Source organism: Besnoitia besnoiti, chromosome I (assembly GCF_002563875.1).
Source record: "Besnoitia besnoiti strain Bb-Ger1 chromosome I, whole genome shotgun sequence".
In the NCBI taxonomy this organism is placed as follows: Eukaryota; Apicomplexa; class Conoidasida; order Eucoccidiorida; family Sarcocystidae; genus Besnoitia; species Besnoitia besnoiti.
The window spans coordinates 5,494,177-5,516,394 of record NC_042356.1 but is presented as its reverse complement, the minus strand read 5'-3'; the positions used below and the strand labels follow the sequence as shown (position 1 = coordinate 5,516,394).

The following is a 22,218-nucleotide window of genomic DNA, read 5'->3' as shown; positions in this document are numbered from 1 at the left end:
GTGGAGATTCGAAACGAGCTGCGCTTTGAGACCACAAAAGAAGGATGAGAAGGAAGACTACCAGGCTCGTAGAGTGCTCACCGAGGCGCAGCGGAGTACCAAATTCCGCCGCTTAAAAGACCGACCACACACGGGCGAACCGTCGTTTCCACTTTCTAAAATTTGTTGTGCTGGACGAAGCTGCGCTCTTTGTTCAAAGGAGTGATGTCTGTGCCATTGTCGCCGATCTCGTTGCACACTCGACAACGCTTGCATGTCTCGTCGGGCACATGTCCTTTTGCCGCGTGCAGAATTCGGAGGCTCACCCTGTCTCCTCCCATCATTCCTCCTTCCATCGTACCACTTTTCAGTTACGAAAATGAAACCGCAGTCCGCCGTATTCGCATTCCACAGTCAGAGGGAGCTGTACGTAGATGCTTTTCTGGTGCATGCGACAAGCAGAAGCGCAGCCGAAGAGTCGTCACGGTCAATCGACGATCCACGCGTACATGCCCCGCTTCTCGATACCGGTCACTTGCTACTTTGCAGCTCGGCATTTCTTTGTTTGCTGCATACGCATTTTTCTCTTCAAAGCAGCGAGATCTTCTATTTTAATCGCCGGTGTCGAGATATGCATCTCTCTACACATGGTCGCAGGTTTCCTGATGTGGGATGCCTACGGTCTGCCCGATTTGCTAACGGCATTCTCAAAGAAGTGATAGTTCCCTTAGATGTCGCCTCCCTTTCATAGTGTCTAGTTCTTCTCGTTGTGCACGCTCATCTCAGTGCGCACGTAGTGCTCGCGAAGGGCTCTTCTCTTTTCTGATCGAGATTTTCAATGGGTTTTCTCCTCACGCGCCAGAGTGGCCTCTTTTCAGCAGCGAGCCTCTCACGAGTGCTGCGACAGCCGCCTGCCTCACAGGGAGAAAAAGTGGGCATGATCAGCTAGACTGCAGTCCCGGAGGAAAGGGTAGATGTGCTCCACCTGTAACGGAACTATGAGACCTACTTTGTTCGTCAGTGCTTCTGAGATGCTCCCTCCCTCGCGCCTATTGCCTGTTTGATCAGCTCGACAGGGGTCGCGCTAGGCGCATTCGACAGACAGTGACCAGCTCTGCTGCAAGAATTGGCGGTATGCGCAAAGCAGTCCAGTGTCTGGTGTGCTTCTACGCATAATTGTCTTCGTGCGCACGGAAAGATCCTGCAGCTTCTCTGGCTTTCAGTCTCTTGCGGGCTCTCTGTCGCGGATTTTTTCTCCGCGCCCGACCTCCCGGTCTGCACTGCGCCGCGATTCGCAGTCTCCTGTATGCGGTTTTCGCTCTGAATCAGCACGCTTATCTTCGTGGTCGCTGGGTTTGAGGCATTCCGCCCCCTAGCGCGAGCGGACAGAGTCACTAGCAAACGGAGGTGGACTTTGGGAAAGCCGTGTCTCAGCATCATACAGAAATGGACCAACTCGGGAGAAAGAAGCTTCTCGAGACCGCCGCTGTGGCAGTAGGTCAAAGTCTGAGACGCCCTTTATCTCGAGAGTGACCCTTGGCCCCGGTGTCTTGCCAAAGGTGTAATTTTTTCATGGGCAACTTGACCGGCAAACAGGCGTAGAGTGATACTAAACTTGCAGCACTTGGAATGGAGGCAGGCCCAATCATACATACTCCGACAGAGGGTGCCAGCAAATAGGGGTGGGCAGGCAAAAGTTGCAGCACGAGGTTGGAACCGCGCCCGTCATACGCTAGCTCGATTGGGGGGCGACCCACGCTTGTCAGGCGCAGAGTAGTACCCACTTAGTTGTCGGTCTATGAGTCCTCTGGGATCGACGTAAGTTGTTTTTCGAAAGCTCATACTCTGATCACTGGAGCACGAACGCTTATGCCTCGAAGCGGAGTCAGGAAGTACATCTTCATCCGTGCATGCAGCATAATAGCTACTGTGATTGGTATGCGCGAGTGCCGCCAATCAATGCTGTTTGTCTCCATGAAAGGAGGTGGACGCTACATTGATTCACCCTGCATGTATATTCGTCTGCGATGTCGGCAAAGAAGAGTTTTTTCAACAATTCCGTAGGGAAACGTGGAGGCTTGAGCGTGTGCTGTGCGTGCTTGCCTAAGGATCGACTCCGAGAATTCAAAACGGCAGGCATGTGTTTCTCTCGATGCATCGAAGCCGTCAGTAAGTGTCAGCGAATGTCAGGTGCCATGAATCGGTTAGTGGCTCACGGCTGCTTCTCGACTGGAGGTGTTTCCGCGTGGGAGGTTATGCGAATATGTTTACAAGCATTTGCCGCCACCAGGGTTATGGCAGCAGCTCTTCTGCAGTCCAGCTCACGTTTCGCACGTTTTGCTTTGCCCCAGGAAATATTCTTTGCGCCTGGGAGTGCGTCGAGCGAGACTATTTGATGAATGCCTGCTGTTGCTAGAAAACGGCTACGGTTCCTTAACCGAGCGGAGCTAGGCCACGGCGTATGCTCTATTGGGCGCTGCAGGCACCGTGTGCTGGGGTTGTAAATGCATGGAGTCGGCGTCATGCTATAGAGCCTCCTGGTTCTGTATTTTCTTCGCCTGTGGTGCAGAAAGCCGACTGAGCAACTCGGAAAAAGAATGCATATGGAACTGTGCCCAACGGTGGGAAGAAGCCCACCATTTCATCAATATGAGAGCGGGGGACTTGGTGCAAAACACAGACAGATCTGATCGGCGCCCCGGTGCTGACCGACTCTGAAACCGCCATAGTCCTCTATTACCCTATAGATGCATACGTCGGTTCCGTCGTGTATCAAGTTGTACGAAGACTTCTTTTCCGAGGGGGAAGACAAGACTGCGGTGGACAGAGATATCGAGACAGTGAACTGGTGTTCTCAGCGAAGATTTCAGCTTCGATGAAACGACATTGTTGTTTTGTTCTTCTTTCTTCCTTTGAATGTCCCTGACAGCACCACCGTGAATACGGTCCTGGTTCATAATGCTCCGGCGCACGTGAGACTTTGATATTTGAGGTGGTGGAATATCAGACGAGGCAGCGGTCGCAGCCGCGCAGGAAGAGTGCTTCTGCGCCACAGACGCTTACATCATGGTACAGTAGCATGTTTTCTCGGAATGCCTGAAAAACCTTACCCCGCCCGGGGAAGAGTGAAGGTTCTTACGTGTTCTCTACAATGGGTACGCGCCGCTCTCTCTTCGCTGTGCTCTCCCGCTGAGAGTCGACGCCGTCACCACGGTGATGTCATTCAAAAGACTAACACGTCTTGCCGCACGAGTGTAAAACACTGGTTGACTCGGCATCGAATTCAGCGAGCAGCAGCAGCTGCTGCTGCAGTGTTGGCAGAGGCTGATGTAACCTGAGCCCGCCGATGCCGTGCTAGCAGTGAGTTCTTTCTTGCGTTCTGTGAAGCCAGAGAATTCGGTCATCACGCCATTAGAACACCGCATCTAGGTACTCGTTCGTAAAGGCACCCTGTGTCCACCGCAGAGCGTCCGTGTCAGATCCAGGGTCAGCAGAGCTGTTCGTAGTAGCAGGCAGGTCACCGGTGTCACGTCCGAAGGCCGACTGTAAATTGAGACGTTCACAAGAATCGCCTGGGCTGCTTGTTGCATTGGCAGCAGTCTGCAGGCATGGCTCAGGAGATGTCTTCGAGGCTTGCCCAGCCGGGATCTCGACTGAACCTGCAGTCGAGCAGTGATGAGAAGCCGCTGCGTTGGGAAGTAACGAGAGGCAGGACTCTAGACTACCGGCCGCCTCTACATCCGTTGGTACGATGACAGTCAAAAGGGGGACCGGGTCAGTAGAGATTGCAGCTTTGGCGAATAGAGAGCAGAACGGGAACGCAAAGCGGAAAAGGAACTGATGGCTGCTGAGTTGGGCGGCCGCCGCCGACTCCTTAGGTTGGTCGTGCCCTTTGGCGTTCTTACCCGGGGCGTGGTGCCGGCGCGGTTCTCGCCGGCTTGCTCGCTCAAGTGTATTGTCCGGGGGACGCCACGTAACAAGGAGATGGCTGTCAGTAACCCTTACCACAGGGGGTGCGTCGGGATCAAGGCAGCAGGGCTGTGCACGAAGCGCCCGCTTTCCCCCCTCTTTAGAAGCGAAAGACGACCGTGCAAGCGCGGCAGGGCTCACGGATGGGGAAGCGCGGAATGTGCTAAGGGCATCCTTACAATGTGGCGAACACAACTCAAGCTGCAAGAGAAATACGTACCCCTGCAGCCTGGAGCGGTCGATCGATACGGTACCCGTTTCTATCTGGTGACGCATCTGTTCTTCCGCAGAAAGCAGAAATGCCTTTTTGAATGGTAGGCATGCATCCCTGTCCGGGTAATTTCTTGACTCCTGCCCCAGCGAGGTCTGCGGCAAGCGGCCTCTTCCGCTTTCATCTCGACCGGGAGTTTCCTCAGTTATGCGATCGAAGTCAAAGGCGTTAAGACAGCTGCCAGAGTCATCCGCACCTTGTTCGTTGACATATTTGGCTCTCCAGATGTCGAAAAAGATGTCGGACGGAGTTCGTGTGTGTGCCCGGTTGCTACTAACAGCGGGCACCGCGAATTGAGTCTGAACGAACTGAGCGACCACTGAAGGCGGAGCGAACCAAGCGTCGAACTGAGGAATATTTGCCTCATTTACTGCGAAGGCGCCGCTCTTAGGCACTGGGCATTCAGCTACCACCCCTTCACCAGGAGGTGACCCGGAACTCGTTTTCCCTGCTGTTGAATTCGTGGGTATTTCTTGAATGTTTGCATTCGCAGTGGCTTTGACCCGCTGTGGAGGAGGCGGAAGTCGTCCTGTATGGAATGTGGAAACGACCAGTTGCATTCTCTGGGTATTGCCGGCCTTGTATGCGCTTCAAAGCCTCAGTTTTGTCGACAGCAACGGTAAAACGGTACATGGGCATCAACCATTCACTGTGGCAGTTGCTGTGACAGGTGTTGTGGAGTCTGAACGAAGGTTACAACTCTGCGGCAGCATACGCTTTGGCCGCGCGACGTTTGCGCGACACGCCCTCATGACCAATTTCAATGGAAGAGCATTATCCACTATAATTTGTCTGTGGCGGGACAATCTGGAACCATGTCAAATCGTGATACGTCTGACGGATTTTTTTCACAGGGCTGGTCGTGGCTATGTTGTACGTTTGACTCAGTGGTGCCGCCTTTTGCGTGGGCACTCACTCTTCGTTCTGAAAGCCGGGCATTTAGCAGCAGCAGCACTAGACTGTATGTGAATCCTACGCGCAGCTCACCCTTGTATCGGAGTTTCGGGAAGGAGAATTCCTTGCGAAGCGTCAACCCATACTTATGGCTGACGGCTGCTAGAGAGAACTCGGCAAGTAGCTGCTTCAGCCTCGGCTCTCTGAAACACTCTTGAACAGTGCCTGAAGAGGAAAAGGCACGACAGAAAGAGGCGTTCACGGTGACCATGATCCCTCGACGGTTTCTTCGTAGGTATGCTTCACGAACATGGTGTATTAGGACACGGTTTGAGGGGCGTCATGGTAGCGCACGTCCGTCAGGCGGGCAAGGATACGTTCGATGTTTCCTCTTCTTTGTTACCTTCAAACGCAGGCACGTTGCGCATGGATCGGGACACTTGATCACCTCAGTAAGAAGTGAAGCAAGGCCGATGCTGCCCTGCGCGTCGTTGGGGAGGCTACACCATCACCCTCATCCCTCGAGATGAACAGATCTGCACGGTCGTCTACAGGAAGCATGTCGGGACACCAGGGGACTGTGCATTTCGTCTATCGTCCTGTGCTGGGCCTGCGGCGCTTGCTGCGATACTGCCGTTTAGGTACAGACCCGGTGCTACACTCTCCGGACGGGTGGGACAGGTTTCGCGCTGCACCTGGATTGAAGATGAGGTCGAACGAAACGCAGAATTGGCCTTCTTTGTCGGTACACTCAGTACCTGAACGTAAGCATCGCAGGGAGGTTTCCCGGGGTGAGGCGCACCAGCTTCGCCGCAGTGTTCAACCATTTATGAAAACGGTGCACTTGGCCTTCCCACACAGGATATTCAGTGTCCGAGGAACCCTCGCTGTGGCTACATTGCCGAATTGCAAGGCAAACCGCCCTTCTCATAGCTGCAGTCTTTTCTGTTCACAAACCCGGCGGGTGAGTGCTCCAAGAAGACGTTATTACGTTTAGTAGTCACGTTTCCATGGAGACTGTTGAGGCAGGGTATGCGCTCTCTCGTTGTAGCTATCAACTCCGCGCACTGCGATGCTGCGTCATGTAAGTGTATTCACATATTATTGTGAAACGCCCGCAATAAATTCGCTCTCCAGCTCTTTTTTTGAGCGAAACTCCACTAGGTAGCACCACTCAATCGCTGCGGGGGGGGGGGGGGGGGGCTCTCCATGTATGGAGGGCGGCCAGTGACGGTGCCAGCGACACCTCGTCTGTAGTGATTTCTCAAGGCCGCTTTTCTGACAGCAAGGCATTACCGTCTCTTGCTGCCTTTGCTGCGCTATTGTATACAGTATACACTAGATTTCCGGAGCCTTTGCTTTTCCGCTTAGTTCCACTTACGTTCGCCGACACTAAGAGGGATACGAACCCCCTGTGCATCTTGGTCAGCCTCGTGCTCAACGTCCTCCGACAGAAGATACTTATAGTGCCAGGGCTCTATCTGAGAATGCACGCATATGTTCACGAATAGTTTCTCTCCACTTTCCTGGCGTCCTTTCAGCACACTGTGTGGTTCTGGGAAAATGACACGACCACCATCTCCGTCATGATGGTCACAGCATGCGGTTTCCCTTTCCGGTCGTCCTTGCCGTTGCACGTCGAGCATCTCTTTCAGTCTCAGAAAGTCAATGACAGAATTCTGTGTATCTGAGTCGAATTCCATCGAGTCCTCAGCTTCCCTTGCTCTCGCTGATGAAGCTGAGCCAGACAGATTCTGAGTAAAAGCGGTGCGCTCCCTCGAATAGCCATCTTGCTGCAGGCCCGCTGTTCGATGCCCACATTCCTGCGACTTCTCGCCCTTCCTCGGAAGTGGCTGCTGCTCTGAATGTTGAGGCACAGCCTTCGCTGAGTCCTTTCCGCAGAGTTCGGTAAACGACGGTTCAGAAGCAGCAGCAGAAGCGGCCACCTCAACGGCAGCCCGGGTAGTCCACATGCTGGCTAGTGAAGCGATTGTTACAGGTCACTGTTGCGCGACTTCGACAACTCTGTACCTCACCAGGCACGGTGCCCTGCGAGTTTGGCTTCATTCTATTCTCCTGCGCGGAGCTGTGCTATCGATCTAACTATCTTCCCCCAGCCCGCTGCTTCTTGTTAGCCTCGCGCCCGCGTACGGAACGACGATTACATTACCAGCGGACTAAATAAGCTCCGAACACATTGGAAGCTGATGCTACTGCTTACGGCGAAACCTCAGTAACTTGGCCATTAAACACAGAAGAAAAAGTGACATCAGTCGTAAAGGAACAAGGTGCACATTCCAACAGTGGCTCGAGCTCAACGTGTCTGCCGTAGCTGTAAAAGCTCAGTCGGTTACGTGGGCGGCTCACCGAAGCCTCATTTCACAGTGAGAGGACAGAGGGATTCTCTGAGCTCTGTCCCACCAGTTTCGGCAATTGAAAGTCGTGTGACAATGACGGGGACCGAGCAGGAAATAATTCATTTAGAGGTGTACGGAAAGGCCAATTTTCTGCTACCTACCGAGGCGCGCGTGAGAGTTGTGCGCCGCACCAAGCCCGAGACTAGGAAAATGTAATGCACACAAGCAAGGGTCTTATGTGCCACACATTTTCGTTAAGCGATGAGAACTAAATTCTGAAAGTGTATGCATGCGATCATTTTCAAGTGGATACAGCCAGAGTTGCTTCGAGTTGATGAAGCGCGCTTACTCCTTCCTGACAGCTTCGCGAGGAGTGAGACGATGAGACGCTCGCAGGCGACTGCCGCATGCCCTCAAGTTGCTTGCATGCAGAGAGGGAAAATGCCTGCTCTCTGGTCTGCTACAACGAGTTTTACCGCGTGTGACATGAATAATAAATCCGGTGACAGCAGGTGACGAATCCGATGACAGCAGGTGACGCGACGCATTAGTCTGCCTGAGCACCCCGTCCATCCAGCGCATAAAAGTTCCACGGGAGCGTCCGACTCGCGTTTCCGTGTCGCTGTGCCGCTTGACCAAGGACGGCGTGGCAGGTGACCCCGCGTTGGGCGACGACTGACAAAAAGCAACTGAACTTCCTTTTTCCGTAGACATAACGAACAATTAATTGGCACAAAGGCTAATTCCAAATTCGGACACCCATCTGGCGTGCACAACTGTGGAAAAAAATGCCAGTCAGCCCTCCATCGTAGAGGCACCAACCGAAATCTTTTTCATCACGTGCCATGTGCCCGCCCCCAGTGCCTCGAACTCAAACAGGTGCCCCACTGCCTTCCACAGGCCAGCCAGGTTTCCACATAGTTACAATACGCCAGTGTAGACATGCGTGACACGGGTGTTGTTGACTACAATAGTGTGCGTTCTACATAGGGCACCAACAGCCGCGGGCTGGGACTGCGACAGGACTGTCACTGAAGCTGCTGCATTGTTGCAAGGAGTCTTGGCCAGTCCTGCTCGATTCAGTGTGGGCGATGCAAGTGCCATAACTACGTGGAGTCCAATGTGAGAAGCGTGTTCGACACGGAGTTCGGGCGTTACTCGCGCAGGCAAGTACTTGGTAAGCTCACAAATGGACGAGCTCTAACGGCGAATGACGGAATTGTCTGGTCGTTCGCCCAACTTACCTGCAACTTCCTGGATGGCAACGGCCACTCCAGCAGACAACCATCAACATGCAACTCGTCTCACGCCGACCGCAGCGACAGGCACCTCAAATATGTATAGACAGTCCTAACTACGAGGTTTACAGTTCAAGAACCTCCGCTTTGCGCTCGATTCCGTTCCAAATGAAGGTGTTGTTGATCGGCTCAAACTGGTTACAGATAAGCTTGACAGCCTCTTGCGCGGCTACGCCCCCGACAATCGCAGCAGTCGTGTGCTGTTCGGATCCGCCAAAAGCGACCATCTGCCGTATTATTTTGTCATCCACGGCGAAATCAGCTACGTTGATTTCTGAAAGCAGAGTGCCCACTTCCCGCTTCAGGCAGTCGACATCTGAGTCAATGGGGGACGCCGCGGAGCTTCTCTCCGGGTGTGAAGCTATCGAGTGGCTTTCTGCGTCTTCTCCTCGTCGATGCCACATAGCACCGCGTGACTCATCACCGCTTCCGGCAGTGACGGAGCCTCTTTGCTGCCCGGAACACGAATAGCCGTCTGAATTTGAGTCGAACCACCCAACTGGCCGTACACCTGGAAAGACGTCATGACGGGCGGCGAATCGATGGCAAGCCCAGAGTGCCACATACCACGGAAGAAGCGGTACGCCCTCATCATCGTCGCGCGTGACCAACGCTGCGGTCGCCTCCTCGAAAACGTCTCTATTCACGGTGGACGGGTTGAATTCCTCTCCAAGTGAACGATATCTGTGCGCAAAATGCATACATGCGAAGCGTCGCCGGCCCCGTCTGTCCTCAGCCCGCACGATGAATGCTGCACGGCAAGGTTTAGCGACTGCGAGCGACCAAGAGTACGCCTCATTTCTACTGTCAGCTCTGTCTCCTCAATAGATCGGAGCGAAAACAATACAAAACAGAGCGACGTGAGAGCCTCACATCGTGTTTCTCCATCGCACGTTTTGCCTCCATCTGTGTGTGCCGTTAGCACCGGTATCGCCTAGGATGGCACCGAGATTCTACCCCGGGCACGCACTGTAAAACGCGAATGTTGCGGTGCAGTCTGCAACTCCGGCCCCAGAGCGAGTTGAACAGAAATCTGCCATTTGGCGCAGTAGTGCCAGCGGCTCCGCTTACCGTATGACTTTGAGGTCGTGAGCGTTGCGACAGAATTTCTCGACATCGCCAAGAGAGGGACAGCTGTTGTCTGACGGTGCGCGGGACAAACCCGGGTCTACAGAGCCATCAGCAGCTTCTCGTGAGTCATGTCTGCGAGGCGACAGCGCCTTGCGCGAGTTTGGGCGCTCAGAGAGGGACAGGGGCTCGCCATCTGCGTCTGAACCGAAGCTGTCTCCCTGCAGCATGGAGACGCTAGCCCTGATGGCGTTGCAGTCTCCCTCTGCTCGCTTTGCATAGATCTGCTGAAGGCGGATGAAACTCAAGGTGTCGCTTGTCATATCGGGAAGCGTGCCCTGCACAGGGAGTTTTCGACACGCGCGGTAGAACGCGGCTAGTCCCCGGGCCATGTTCCAAAAAGCGACGTTTGTGGCGGGCCGAAACAGGGAAGAAGACGCCTGTTCAATCACCTGTTTCACAGTCAGACAGGCAGCGAGCAGCGTTCGGATCGAAACGCTCTCTCTCGAAGTGCGATCGTTTTGTTTTAGCCAGGCAATTCGACAGCCATTTCTGAACTGGACCGCGAGCCTTCTTGGCCTCGCTGAAAAACAGCTGCCGGACGGCAAGGCTGCTTGGTACGCGAGATGGTGCTGTAGTTCTACTTAGTCATACAAATTAATTTTGAAGGTCTAGAAACACCACAAAGAACTGCCCCATTCTGCACGTTGAGAGGACTGCGGATCGCTAGCTGCCGCTCGTTCGACTGGATGAGGGCTGTCACAAAGAGCCATCTCTTCAAGAGTGCGCACGCAGCCGTGCCTCTTCCGGGCGCCTAAACGCCCTACCTCAATCGTGTCTGCAGACACGCTGTACAGCTTAAGAACCCTGTAGATGTTTGCCAGCGCCTCGTCGAAGTTGGCCTCGTCCGGATGCCTCCGCATCCCTTGAATGATGTTCTCGAGCTCGCCGCGTGCCTCCGGAGGCAGCGGCGTCGGCGACGGCGGTTCCGAAGGTTGAGGGTGGCAGGACGCTGAACGCGAGTAGCCCGTCGTCGCGCCTTGGAAGTTTCGGCGATACCGACTGAGAGCCTGTGGCAGCACCAGGACAGTCGCCGGGAGTTGAGCACTCCATGCAGCCTATGATGCTACTCGGTTCGAAAAACAGCCCTAGCAGCACATGTGCGTTCGCGGCACGGCGACAATTCGTTCTTCTCACCTGAATCAGGATGACGACAAAAGGCACCTGGGCGTGAGCAAGGTCATCCAACCTGTCGAGGTCATATTCCATGGCAAACTCGTACAGCTCGGGGAAAGGATCGAAGAGCCGCAAATCTATCCGTCCGTCGCTTTGCGCCTTTCTCTCTACGAGGCAGCGCTCGCCCGCAGCGACGCGGACGACGCCAAGCATGCCGAGGGTTGTGACCGTGATAAGCGGCACAGCGCCTACGCGGCGCAGGCAGACGCCGTTGTCTCCGCTGCGTTGTCGGCCCCCCGGCGAGGGATGTCCTTTCGAGGTTGAAGGCGGCGCTTCGGGACTGTCAGAGCGGGTCGCTACGCCCCCGTTGCTGCTGCTCAAGTCAGACGGCTGCCGCGATGCCGAGGGAGGGCGTGTGTGTTGAAGAGACTCGAGCCCACACACTTCACTGAGTCGAAGGAGGAGATCCAGGGACTGCTGGCACGCGATAACGAGGGAAAAGCAGGACGGCTGGCGTAAGCCGGTATTCGCGTCCTCAGGGTTGCCTGCATGCGTGGCATCGCTCGAGCGCCTCTCAGACGTCAGCGGGGTTCTCCGCACGTTGGCAGGACAGTCACCTCTGTCCAGGGCGGCCTCGCACGCCGCCACATAGGTGAGCGGATTCATGTGGACTGCGGTGCCCTCGGCTTCGGGGTTGAGTTGCCGAAGTTCGCGGACCAGACACGCCGCCCGCGACTGACCAACGTCCGCGGGGTTCAAGGCCATGTTTCGTAGATCGGAGAGCATCACCTCCGCGTCGTCGACAACCACGAACCGCCTGATTCCAGGCAAAACGAGATTCTTCAACACCTCGCCAGCCGTCGCGGAAGACCCCAACACGAGAACTGAAGCATGCCCGAGTTCACTCTGACCGTGCTCTCCCCATATCCGGATCTGACGGTCATAGCGATCCACGGAGGCCCCCGAGGGCATGCAGGAAGGGCCTCCGCCTTGATGAGAGAGATCGCCGCCACCTCGCTCCATCTCGCTCAGCGCTGGCTCCCATACACCTGCCGACAGGGAAGTACACACCGCTCGGCACCAACACCGACCAAAAGGATTAAAAGACCCCAAGCAGCATGTTCACACGGAGATGTGGACGCGGTGGCGAGTCTTTGTTCGAAAACGACAGCGTGTGCAGGCCCAGAGGGTATGTCTCTTCGGTTCAGAGTCGCGCAAAAGGCGGTAGCTATTAGTCACTAGTCAGGGTACCAGCTGTGAATTCAGCTGCTGCACCCACAGGGTATCTCGTCGCCCACAGTTGGTCGCTGCTTCACGATCTCCAAGTAGCGGGTGCGCCTTCGGAAGAACATCTCTAATCGCTCTGCCCTGCCTCGCTGCCTTTTCTAGTCTGCGTACCTTCCTCACTTGGGAGCCTCTCCAACTTGTCCGCCTAACTCTCTGCTGCCTGGCACGCAGGCACGCGGTAAAATCAGTGGACGTAGCCAGGGCCCCCTCCCCCAGCAACTCTACCTGCGGAAGCGACCTTCTGAGACAATCCTAAAGCGGCAACAGCACATTGTCGAGGCGAACTGAAATGAAGACGGACGTGCACAAGGCAGGCTAGACATGCCCCAAGGCGCCTGCGGGGGGTTGCTGCTGGGTGAGCGACCTCAGAGTTCTGGTGTTTGCAAGCGTATCGCACCGGTGAGGGCCAGCGCTGCAGGCCGTTACGTATTCCTGTTTGGTCGAGAGACTGCTACGCTGAATCGCAACGGGGTTGTGTAGACTGCACAGCGGAAGGAAAATCGGAGAGGGTGACGAGAAGCGCGGACTGAGAAAAACTGCTAAGGAAGAAACGGCGATCGAAAGACTCACTGGGCTCGACTCAGTTTCTCGAGCTGGTCTGGTGACCAGGGGCATGTGCAACTCATCAAAATGTCGCGACTCAGCGAGCAAGCCTCCAACAACATTCAAAGCATGTCTCACGAAACGGACAAGGCAGGCAAATCATGACCATGCACCTTAGGCGGAGATTCTGAGTCCTAATTACCACCACATTTCGGCAGCGTCGTCGCCCTCACGTGTCCTACGGCACTGTCGCGGAATGACCCGGTCACCACGCATCGCGGAGCTTGACTCTGCTGAGTCTGTGTGTATGAAGAAAACCGTCTCTAGCGCAACGTATGGTTTTGCCAACGCATTTCTTGAGGTAACAGCAGCAAAATAAGGCGTGACATGCTGTGCATGCAGAGGGTTCACGATAGAGCGCGGCAGGTGAGTTGAGCGGGCGGAGACGGTGAGGACATCAGATATGCCTAGGCATGGCGAAGGTGCACCATGGTTGCAGACAGAAAGTCCACTGCTTGGCTGTGCTTGGATAACAACGATACATATGCCACATCCGAATGCATCTCACGCGGAGACAGGCTTGATGGGAGGCTCAAGCGAGCAGCCCCGGAGAGACTCGTGCTACACACTACCGCTGACTACCGCTTTCAACGACGGTGTCTCGTTTTGCGGTCGTGGGTTTTTTCTGGCGGATGGCGTGCTGTCCTATCTCCCTTTCCAGAAGGACTTGAACAGCAGATCCCCATCTTACACGCCGGGTTTCGCGTCGTATTCCGAAAAGCGTCTCTGCTTGCTTATTGATCTGCTTGGGAAGGCGCGTGTGTTGAACCGCGGACGAGAGCGGTGATACGCAGGCCCGTGCGAAAATCGCGCTGCAGACCGGGTGCGCGTAGGGACAAGAGTAGCCGTGCTTAGGCATGAACCCACGTCAGTTCTTCGTTTTCAGCAGACGCACGAAGGCTGAGCGTACTACGGGAGTCTAGCTCACATCCTTCTTCTGTACAAGTCTCCCTGCCCTCTCGTTTTCGGGCAGTTCTTTTACGGCAATTCCCGCCGCATAAACGACACGCGTCTTCTCCACGCCACGACAGGGAATCAACCGTGGATATCTCGCTCCTGTCAGTTCCGTTTCATGACGCTGCTTTTCGGCTAGGAACTCTGTGAGGAGACCTGCCTTCTGATTTTTTCTCGAAGAACCGTTTCGTTGCGTTCCGAGCGTTGAGACGGCTGCTGCTCTCGAAACACAGCAAACGAGCGAGTCAGTCGCGTCCCTGGGTGTGACGCCTGTGTCCGGAGTTTTTTAGGCGGCCGGTCCCTGCTGCTTGCAAACATCAGCATAGCGGTGTTGAGAAGTGCTGTCGAATGCGCTCACACACTTCACAAAGTTGTTTTGGATGTCTGCGTGGCGCATCTCGTTCTGCTGGCTTCACTGTCGGTGTGGTGTGTATGCACAGCGCGCATTTCTGCGCGGAACGCTGAAGAGCAACTAGTCATCTCCAGTGGTCGCGATCTTGATTCAGGAACTCTGCTGAGGGGGCACAATGGCGTCCACTTCTTCGCCGAACTCCCTGGAAGCAGCCACTTCCTCCGCAGCTCCTGTACCAGGAGCATCAGCAGCCCCTCCGTCGCAACCGGTGGCTGCTGCCAAGAAGCCTGACACGCTAATGAAGCGTGTGCAGCCGTTCGCCGTCGGCGGGCTTTCAGGGTGCATTGCGACGACGTGTATCCAGCCTATCGATATGATCAAAGTGCGGATTCAGCTTGCAGGAGAGGCTGGCGGCTCGACGAACCCTTTCACCATCTTCAGAAACATCATCAACAACGAGGGATTCAAAGGCCTCTACAAAGGTCTTGACGCTGGAATTATCCGCCAGGTTCGCCACGTGAACGCTGGGTTTGCGTGCTTCTCGAGAGAGACTTGAGTGTGCCACAGTGACACGCGCGGGGCCTGTCCAATGGGGAAAGGGCGTGGCGGTTTTTTAGCGAATCATGCCGTTCCCAGCCTTCCAGATTTTCTTAAGTTTGCCAGGCGCGTGGCGCGCTTTGATGCGCGGAGGCCGGCGACGCACAGCCCTCAGTTGAGATGGCGGCCAGCGCTTTGCGAGCTTGGCAAACAGTTCGTCTGCGCAGGGAGAAGTCCGCATGTGACTTATCGATGCGATAGTTGCCCAGAAGCGTCGGGATGATTGGTTGAGCATCCGTGAGAGGGGGAAGGCCGAGGGCAGTGCGCTGCCGCGAGACTGTAATGCGCCGGGATCACTCCGGCGCCGCCGCCGCACGCCTGAGCTGTGCGCGACAGCACACTGCGTGTGAGAGCGGGCTTCATGCACATCTGAGTGCTGCCTGCGACATGCGCTTCGTTTCTTCTTCAGTTGACGTACAGCACGGCTCGCCTAGGTCTTTTCCGCATCATCAGTGATGAGATGCGGCACAGGGCCCCGAAGGACAAGAACGGCGTCGCTCCTCCCCTGCCCCTCTGGAAGAAAGCTGTTGCCGGCCTTGCTGCAGGCGGCTTGGGTAGCTTCTTCGGCAACCCGGCGGATCTCGCCCTCATTCGCCTTCAGGTAAGGAGTTGCCCTCGCCTCCCGAAGCCAGAAAGATGGCGGGCAGCGGAGCGAGACCGCTCGATCGTGTGTTTGTGTGTGTGTGTGTTTTTGTTTGGCGAGGGAAGCCACGAATCGTGTAAAACCAGTTAGCGGCGAGGAGACTGTTTTATGAAGGGTGCACTTACGGATGAGTGACGAGCCCGGTTGACACACGCCTTTTGCTTCCCATCGGCACAAGTCTGCATACGCGAGAAGCTTGCGTTGCATGACGCGACTGGGTATCCCCTGGGAGGAGATTCGTTGGCTCTTTCGATTGTCGGTTCTGCGCGACAGCCAAAACAATTGTATCACGGATGTTGCTTTTCGCGGTTAGGGGTTCATGACGTAATGTAACAAACGTTTCCTCAGCCGTGGAGAGGGCGCTTGTCATGTGAGCTTTCGGGCCTGTCGCCGTAGGCGGATGCGACACTTCCCCCAGAGCAACGCCGGAACTACACTGGAGTTTTGAACGCCATGACCCGCATCGTCAAAGAGGAAGGCCTCTTCGGTCTTTGGCGGGGGAGCACTCCGACAGTTCTCCGCGCTATGGCTCTGAATATGGGTAAGCCACGCGTAGATTGAGATCCCTTCTTGGCTGTTGAAGCCAGAGGTTACAGCGCGGGCATCCCGCCCTGCACCATGTGAGGAAAAATGTCGAATTTATGAGAGTGATGTCGGCGCGCGTGACAGCACGCGGCGCTGGGGCCAGCGGGTGGAATGAAATTGGTGCTTTGCAACTCATTCGCGGGTGGAATCATCGGACTGCGAGGGCCTAGGCACGTGCCAGTGTTCAGCAGATCCCTGTAGATGATATAAGCTTGAGACGGGTATGTTTCTCGGGAGAAATTAGGAGGGCCTGTTTTCTAGGCACCTTCACGAAGCTAGTGCACTGAAGCAGACCATGACATCTTGGGAACCCGTCGTGAGCGGTTTCGATTTCCTTTATCGGAGACACTGCGACCGCAGAATCAGCAGGCCGCTGGTCGGCGCCGCGTTTTCACTGATGGAATCCGTTCTGTGCCCAAACTCCGCAGGGATGCTGGCGTCTAACGATCAAGCGAAGGAGCTTCTGGAGCCGTCGTTTGGAAAAGGCTGGGCGACAACGCTTGGAGCGAGCGCCATTTCAGGTTTCTTTGCGGTGACTTTCTCCCTGCCGTTCGACTTCATCAAAACAAGGTATGCCGCCATCACCACGGAGTAGGAGAGTAGTTATGGGTTTTACATCGTCGGTACAGCCAGCGGAATTACGTGCATGAGCCAGTAGAATTCAAGGTCGGAGACTCTCCTTGGACCGCAGCAGCGGCGCTGATGCGAATTAGAGAGACCTTCAGCGGGCTTTCACGTGTTCGTACGAATCCCCATAACTGGAGTGAAGCTCTTGGCAGTGGCAACGGGCGCAGCGACCCTGTACCAGCTGGTGTGTAGGCGTAGACGAAGCTCGACTGGGCGCTTAACCCTCTTTTAGACAGCGTTGGTTAGACCGGCGCAGTATTGTTTCATCGTATGACAGTTTGCAGCGGCACGCCTGTCAAACGCGACTGCGGCGACACATACCGCTTGAAAGCGTAATAGGTTATCTTGTGAACACATGGCTCTCGAGTTTGCGTATCGTGATTAGCTACTCCGGTGGAAGAAGAGATTTTTCCTTGCCGTCTTTTCGTTCGGTTACAGGATGCAGAAAATGCGCCCCGATCCGGTAACCGGCAAGTTGCCGTATGCGAACTTCTGGGATGCCGTTGTCAAGATCACCCGGCGTGAAGGAATCATGTGCCTCTACTCGGGCTACTCGACTTACTACGTTCGAATTGCTCCGCATGCGATGATCACCCTCATCTCCATGGAATACCTGAACAAGACGTGGAACAGGTATTCTAACTGAGGGCCAAACTGTGGAGTTACCCGGCGGAAGGTTGGTTTGTTTGCCGTTGGAGAGACCTTGCGTCGGCATGCCATAGAGCGGCAGCGTGTCAGAGCCTTTTATTACGGCGCGTAGGAAAACCATTTGTGCAGACAGGGTTGATTATTGCGCCGGCGGTGACACGGTGACGCAGTCGCGTCGCAGCGGTCGGGATCCGACGAAACTCCGTGCCCGGCGCTCCGCGCAGCTGGCCAAGAAACTGAATGTCATGTGCGAATCGAGGATGTGTGGATCCCAAATTACTAACGAAACACGACGGGCGTGTACACCGCTAACTAGTTGAGGAAAATCTACAAGATTTAGTGAAACATAGATGCTGACCACTCTGCTGCGGCGGTTTGTCCGCTGCACGCTAGGGACGGCGACACACATGTGCATGGAAAGCACCGGCGCGCAACAGAGATAGTATTTTGCCACAGCGATAGCGTGACATCCCATAACCCAACTAAACGACTTCAGCGTGCGTGTCGTGTCTTCCGCTGCTATACGCGGTACCGGTACACCAATGCAGCAGCGCTCACAACTGCTGCATCTCAAGACACGCGATGCGGACGGCTTCTCCACACAGACTCAGGGCAGCAGTTCATGGGCTTACACCCGCTGTCAACGGACTGCCACAAGCCCTAAGGCATCCTACTGCGCGGAAGGGGCGTGGCCATGAAAATCAGTTGTCTTCAACTCGGTACGGTCGTGCTAACGTGCTTTGCTCCATATATTAATCCGGACTGCACACGAATACGCTGAGTGAACTCGCTTTTCCTCCAATTTTCCAAACACGCTCGCCAATTCCAGCCTAAGAGTAGTTCTCGGGGGAGGGGGGGTACACGCATCGCTAGGGGTGTTCAAAACCGGCAGATCCGGTGCGCGTCGTCTTCGCCTGCATGAACAGGCATGGCTCAACTAGGTTCGTCAGGCACTTGGGGAACAGACGCGCTACGAACGTCGTTTCCAAATTTATACATCATGTCATTCACGAGCGGCGTCCAACGGTTGGCAACTTCACGCTTCGTTTGCCACTCTCCCATCCGGCAGATCGTTTGCCTGCAAAGGAGAGCAGCCCCTGGGGCGAGAAACAGTACAAACCATGCTGAGAATGCATGTACTAGCGTTTGCCTATACAGCACGCCATCACAACGTATGTAGTAGGACTGGCGTTTCTCAGACCCCGCACGCGGCGCTATCTTCCCGAATTCCACACTCGGACTTCCTGCCCTGCCGTATTAGTTGCACGAACAGTGTGTTCTAAAAAAGTTATAAGTGAGCATCAAAAACTGGGTTGACAGGATCCCCGAAATTTCTGCCACTAAATTGGACAATTTCCTGTCACACAGTAGTTCGAAAGCTTCATTTCATGGGAAGTGTCACCCCTTCTATGTCCTATTCATGTGTTTGCCAGAAAACCCTTCCGGACCCCGACGTGTTGTGTTTGTGGACAAGCCACCCCCTCCTAGCATCTGTGCACCCGGCACGCCCGGTGTATAATACTAGAGCGACTTGCACGCGAGCAAGCTTGAAAAAAAGCGTGCCTTCAACACCACACGTTGAATATCGTCCCTCAGGTGTACGTGTACACCGAGTTCGTAATAAAACAGTCGGTTTTCCCGCCTTCTGCCTCTCGCTGGTCGTCACACTTAGCAAAGCCGTCGGTTGTAGCAGGGTCACGAAGCCGGCCTTCACGGCCGATGCCCTCTTGTTTGCCTGGGAGAGTCCAAAATGACACTACGCTGACCACATGTCGCCGTCCTCGTCGACATTGATCACGGCCTCCCTTTCTTCTTGCTCCACCTCGCGGACCTGGTGCTCGCCTGATACATCCGGACTGGCGCTGGCACCCGCTGCCCCGCTTGCAGCCGAACCCCTGCACACCAACACAGACAGCATCATAAAACTACTATGGCCACGTCGACAGAGCTACAAACGCTCGTTCACCCGTCGCAGAAAGACGCAGATACTGGCTCAGTGAACGAATTGTCGGATGACTGACTAAAGCAAGCCGAAGCAATCTGACGGCCTTACGTCATGTAATACGCGCCTCCTCCCGCAGCTGCGAGCAACAGCACACCGCCAACCACACCACCTGCGATTGCGGCCGCCGGCACGCCATCCTCTTCCGCCTTCTCATTGGTGTTAGTTGTGTTCTCGCCAGCTCCGCTGCTCGCAGATTCGTCGTGCGCGCCTTCTCCAGGAACTGGAGCCGCTCCGCCTTCTGCCTCGCAGCCCTTCGGGACACAAGACTCCAGCTCTGCGGTGGTCGCGCTGCACTTCTCGTCCGGATAATCAAAGCGCACCGCTGTGTGACGCACTCTCGTACCCCCACCTGCGCACGTTCCCTCGCACTCGGTCCACGGGCCGAACTCGTACGCGCACGGGCCTGGAGACCACGCAAGCAAAAACTTCAGCACATAGTTGCTGCGCTGCAGTCGGCAACGCAAGTCCACCTGGGGTGTAACCTAACCACGTCGTCGGTACTCAAGCCTACGCTGGAGTGCATCGGTCTATCACTGTGGTTGCATGTTCTAACTCACGTCGAGGAAGGTCGCACGCAAACCAGTCCGTAACTACCGAGCAACTTCAAGTTTTATGAGGCCGCAGAGATAAGTTCGTCTCACCTCCTGCTACCGTGTGTGTGGTGCCTAGTGTCACAGTCGCGCGGTGCTGTTGTCGTACTTTGGCGTACCGTGACACTCCGGTGTCCAATCTTAGCTTCGCTTACCGCAAGGGAAGGGAACGCAGTCTTCCTGCTCCTCCATAAGAATTTGTTCCGACGAGGTTTCGTTCTGCTGAGCAATCGTTTTGCCACCAAACTGTGCCTTTACGGGGCTCGGACCTCTTTTGCGGGTCATGGTTCCTTGCCCGCAGGACACAGAACACGTGCTCCAATCGAGCCACTCTCCGGCGACTTCGTCGACTGGGCAAGGCTCTAGGTTGCATTCCTTCTGCTGCTCGCGGCCTTCTGGGAATTGCTGATCGCATGATTTTCCTCCGTGCTGTTGGTTGTTCTCCCACGGATCACGTCTCCTGACTGACGTCCCGCCTCCGCACGACCTGGAACACACTGACCATTCACCTAGCTCACCGCACGTTGCATCAACCGGGCAAGCAGACTCACCGCACTTTTCTTCCTGACGCACTTCGAAGCCTTGCTCCTCAAGAGTCTGTCCCCCGTACAGCTCACCAACCTGAGGGGTTCCGGAACGGGTTCTATGGCGAGTTCCACCCCCGCAAGTCGCGGTGCAGACAGACCAGTCTGTCCAGTCGCCAGGAACCTGGTTGACAGGGCACGGTCCAAAGTCCTTTTCCTCGCTTTCTTCGCTTGGCACAGGAGGTTGCTTCTGTTCGCACAGCACGCCAGTGCCTCTGGGCGGGGGGGTGTTGTAGCCGACGCGCTTGCGGCTGCGGATCGCATGCCCGCAGGACGCGGCCCATGCGGTCCACTCGCCCCACTCGCCGCAGCCCGCATCCACCGGGCACTCCAGCAAATTGCAGCCTTCGCTTAGACGGAGACCTCCCAGCTCTTCGCAAGTCTTCCCCTTCAACGGAGAACACGTAGGGCATGGCGCACTACCTTCCACGGGTTCGGCCAGCTGTTTGCGCCTTCTTTCGCGCGTGCCTGGACCGCAAGTGGCCGTACAGGTCGACCACTCGCTCCACTCCGAGCATTCTGCGTCCTTCGGCAACCTCTTGCACACTACGGCCATAATGGACTCAACCGTGTTGACCAGGCCTGACCAGTTGGACTGAATAAACTGCGGGCACGCTCCCTCGCTGTCGCAGCCCACGACGGCGCGACACTCTGCCGGGTACGCAGCTCCGACACCCACGACAAAAACCGACACACCTTGCGTCCGGATTTTGTCTGCAGCGATCTTGGTGTCGCTATACGAGTTGGACTCGCCATCAGTCATGAGCACAAGCACCTTAGGCACACCCGCTCGCGCGCCGAAGGAGGATTCAGTGAAAATAACACCCACGCGGTCAATACCCTCATCAGTTGATGTACTGAATCCGCGACGGTGCTTGAGGTTTTGCATAGCATTGACCGCCAGCTCCTGGTTGGTTCCTTCTGGGTTCTTGAATGTAAACACATCGACTGTCGTGTGTGAGAAAGTCACCAAAGAAGCGTGGACCTCTTCCTCAGAGATCGGAACCAATTTCAAGAAGTCTACAACGAATTTGCGAACCGCTTCAAAGTTCTGTTTGCTAATACTTGCCGAGTCGTCAATGAGGAGAACTAAGTCCATCACCCGTGTACACTGCTGGTTCGGTCCGGCCTTGCTGAGCGCCGCTCCCTCAACAAAAGAGGCAAGCTGATCCTGCGACGTCCCTACACAAACCACAGATACACAAGAAGCCCAACATGACTGCACTCCAGCGACATGCAATCGAGCGACCTTCAAACTGAGCTCCGACAGCTGACATTTTACAGCCAGCGACCTGAGTCGTCTGGTGGCGGCCATAGACCATGAACGGCGAAGAGCTAACTCCAAACAGCACATGGGTCCCGGGGGGCCTTTGCCACAAACGCGACTGTGATACACACTCCGGGGTCATACGACACGTGAGCACTTCGGCAAAAACATGCGCGAGACAAGGCAAGTCAAGGTGACAACCGCCACATCCCCATCCTACGCAGCGTCGCCTGTGGTACAACCAGTCGCACCCTCTCAGTCATGCACTTTGACAAAAAGCACCACAGCTCCGCGGCCCTCAGGCTTGCCTCGCAACGCAGCACCAAACGGCGACGCTACGACAAAGATGTACGTGAACGAGGGAGGCGCCCGCGAAGAAAATACACGTCTCAAAACGAGCACTCCTCTGATGATACGGAAATGGCGTACACGTCGAGAACCACCGAAAAAATCTTACCACGGAC

At 55.5% G+C, this 22,218-nt stretch overlaps 5 protein-coding genes across 5 annotated transcripts; 2 read left to right on the top strand and 3 right to left on the bottom strand.

Annotated features, from left to right (window-relative positions):
• Positions 1 to 1,425: 1,425 nt before the first annotated feature.
• Positions 1,426 to 2,697, top strand: BESB_007850 (uncharacterized protein; the record flags this gene model as incomplete). The annotated part of the gene is made up of 3 exons (XM_029359539.1): positions 1,426 to 1,473; positions 2,088 to 2,148; positions 2,549 to 2,697. The coding sequence occupies 3 exons, from the start codon at positions 1,426 to 1,428 to the stop codon at positions 2,695 to 2,697; spliced, it is 258 nt and encodes an 85-aa protein (XP_029222452.1).
• A 693-nt stretch (positions 2,698 to 3,390) lies between these two features.
• Positions 3,391 to 7,086, bottom strand: BESB_007840 (uncharacterized protein; the record flags this gene model as incomplete). Its single annotated transcript, XM_029359538.1, has 4 exons — positions 3,391 to 4,748; positions 5,207 to 5,338; positions 5,809 to 5,871; positions 6,495 to 7,086. The coding sequence occupies 4 exons, from the start codon at positions 7,084 to 7,086 to the stop codon at positions 3,391 to 3,393; spliced, it is 2,145 nt and encodes a 714-aa protein (XP_029222451.1).
• Positions 7,087 to 8,833: 1,747 nt separating this feature from the next.
• On the bottom strand, positions 8,834 to 12,035 carry BESB_007830 (ThiF family protein; the record flags this gene model as incomplete). Its single annotated transcript, XM_029359537.1, has 4 exons — positions 8,834 to 9,452; positions 9,840 to 10,288; positions 10,664 to 10,906; positions 11,034 to 12,035. The coding sequence occupies 4 exons, from the start codon at positions 12,033 to 12,035 to the stop codon at positions 8,834 to 8,836; spliced, it is 2,313 nt and encodes a 770-aa protein (XP_029222450.1).
• A 2,348-nt stretch (positions 12,036 to 14,383) lies between these two features.
• On the top strand, positions 14,384 to 17,306 carry BESB_007820 (2-oxoglutarate/malate translocase OMT; the record flags this gene model as incomplete). Its single annotated transcript, XM_029359536.1, has 5 exons — positions 14,384 to 14,716; positions 15,215 to 15,406; positions 15,845 to 15,989; positions 16,462 to 16,603; positions 17,099 to 17,306. 5 exons carry the CDS (start codon positions 14,384 to 14,386, stop codon positions 17,304 to 17,306), a joined length of 1,020 nt encoding a protein of 339 aa, XP_029222449.1.
• A 1,758-nt stretch (positions 17,307 to 19,064) lies between these two features.
• Positions 19,065 to 21,802, bottom strand: BESB_007810 (microneme protein MIC2; the record flags this gene model as incomplete). Its single annotated transcript, XM_029359535.1, has 3 exons — positions 19,065 to 19,203; positions 19,362 to 19,716; positions 20,059 to 21,802. 3 exons carry the CDS (start codon positions 21,800 to 21,802, stop codon positions 19,065 to 19,067), a joined length of 2,238 nt encoding a protein of 745 aa, XP_029222448.1.
• Between the last annotated feature and the right edge of the window lie 416 nt (positions 21,803 to 22,218).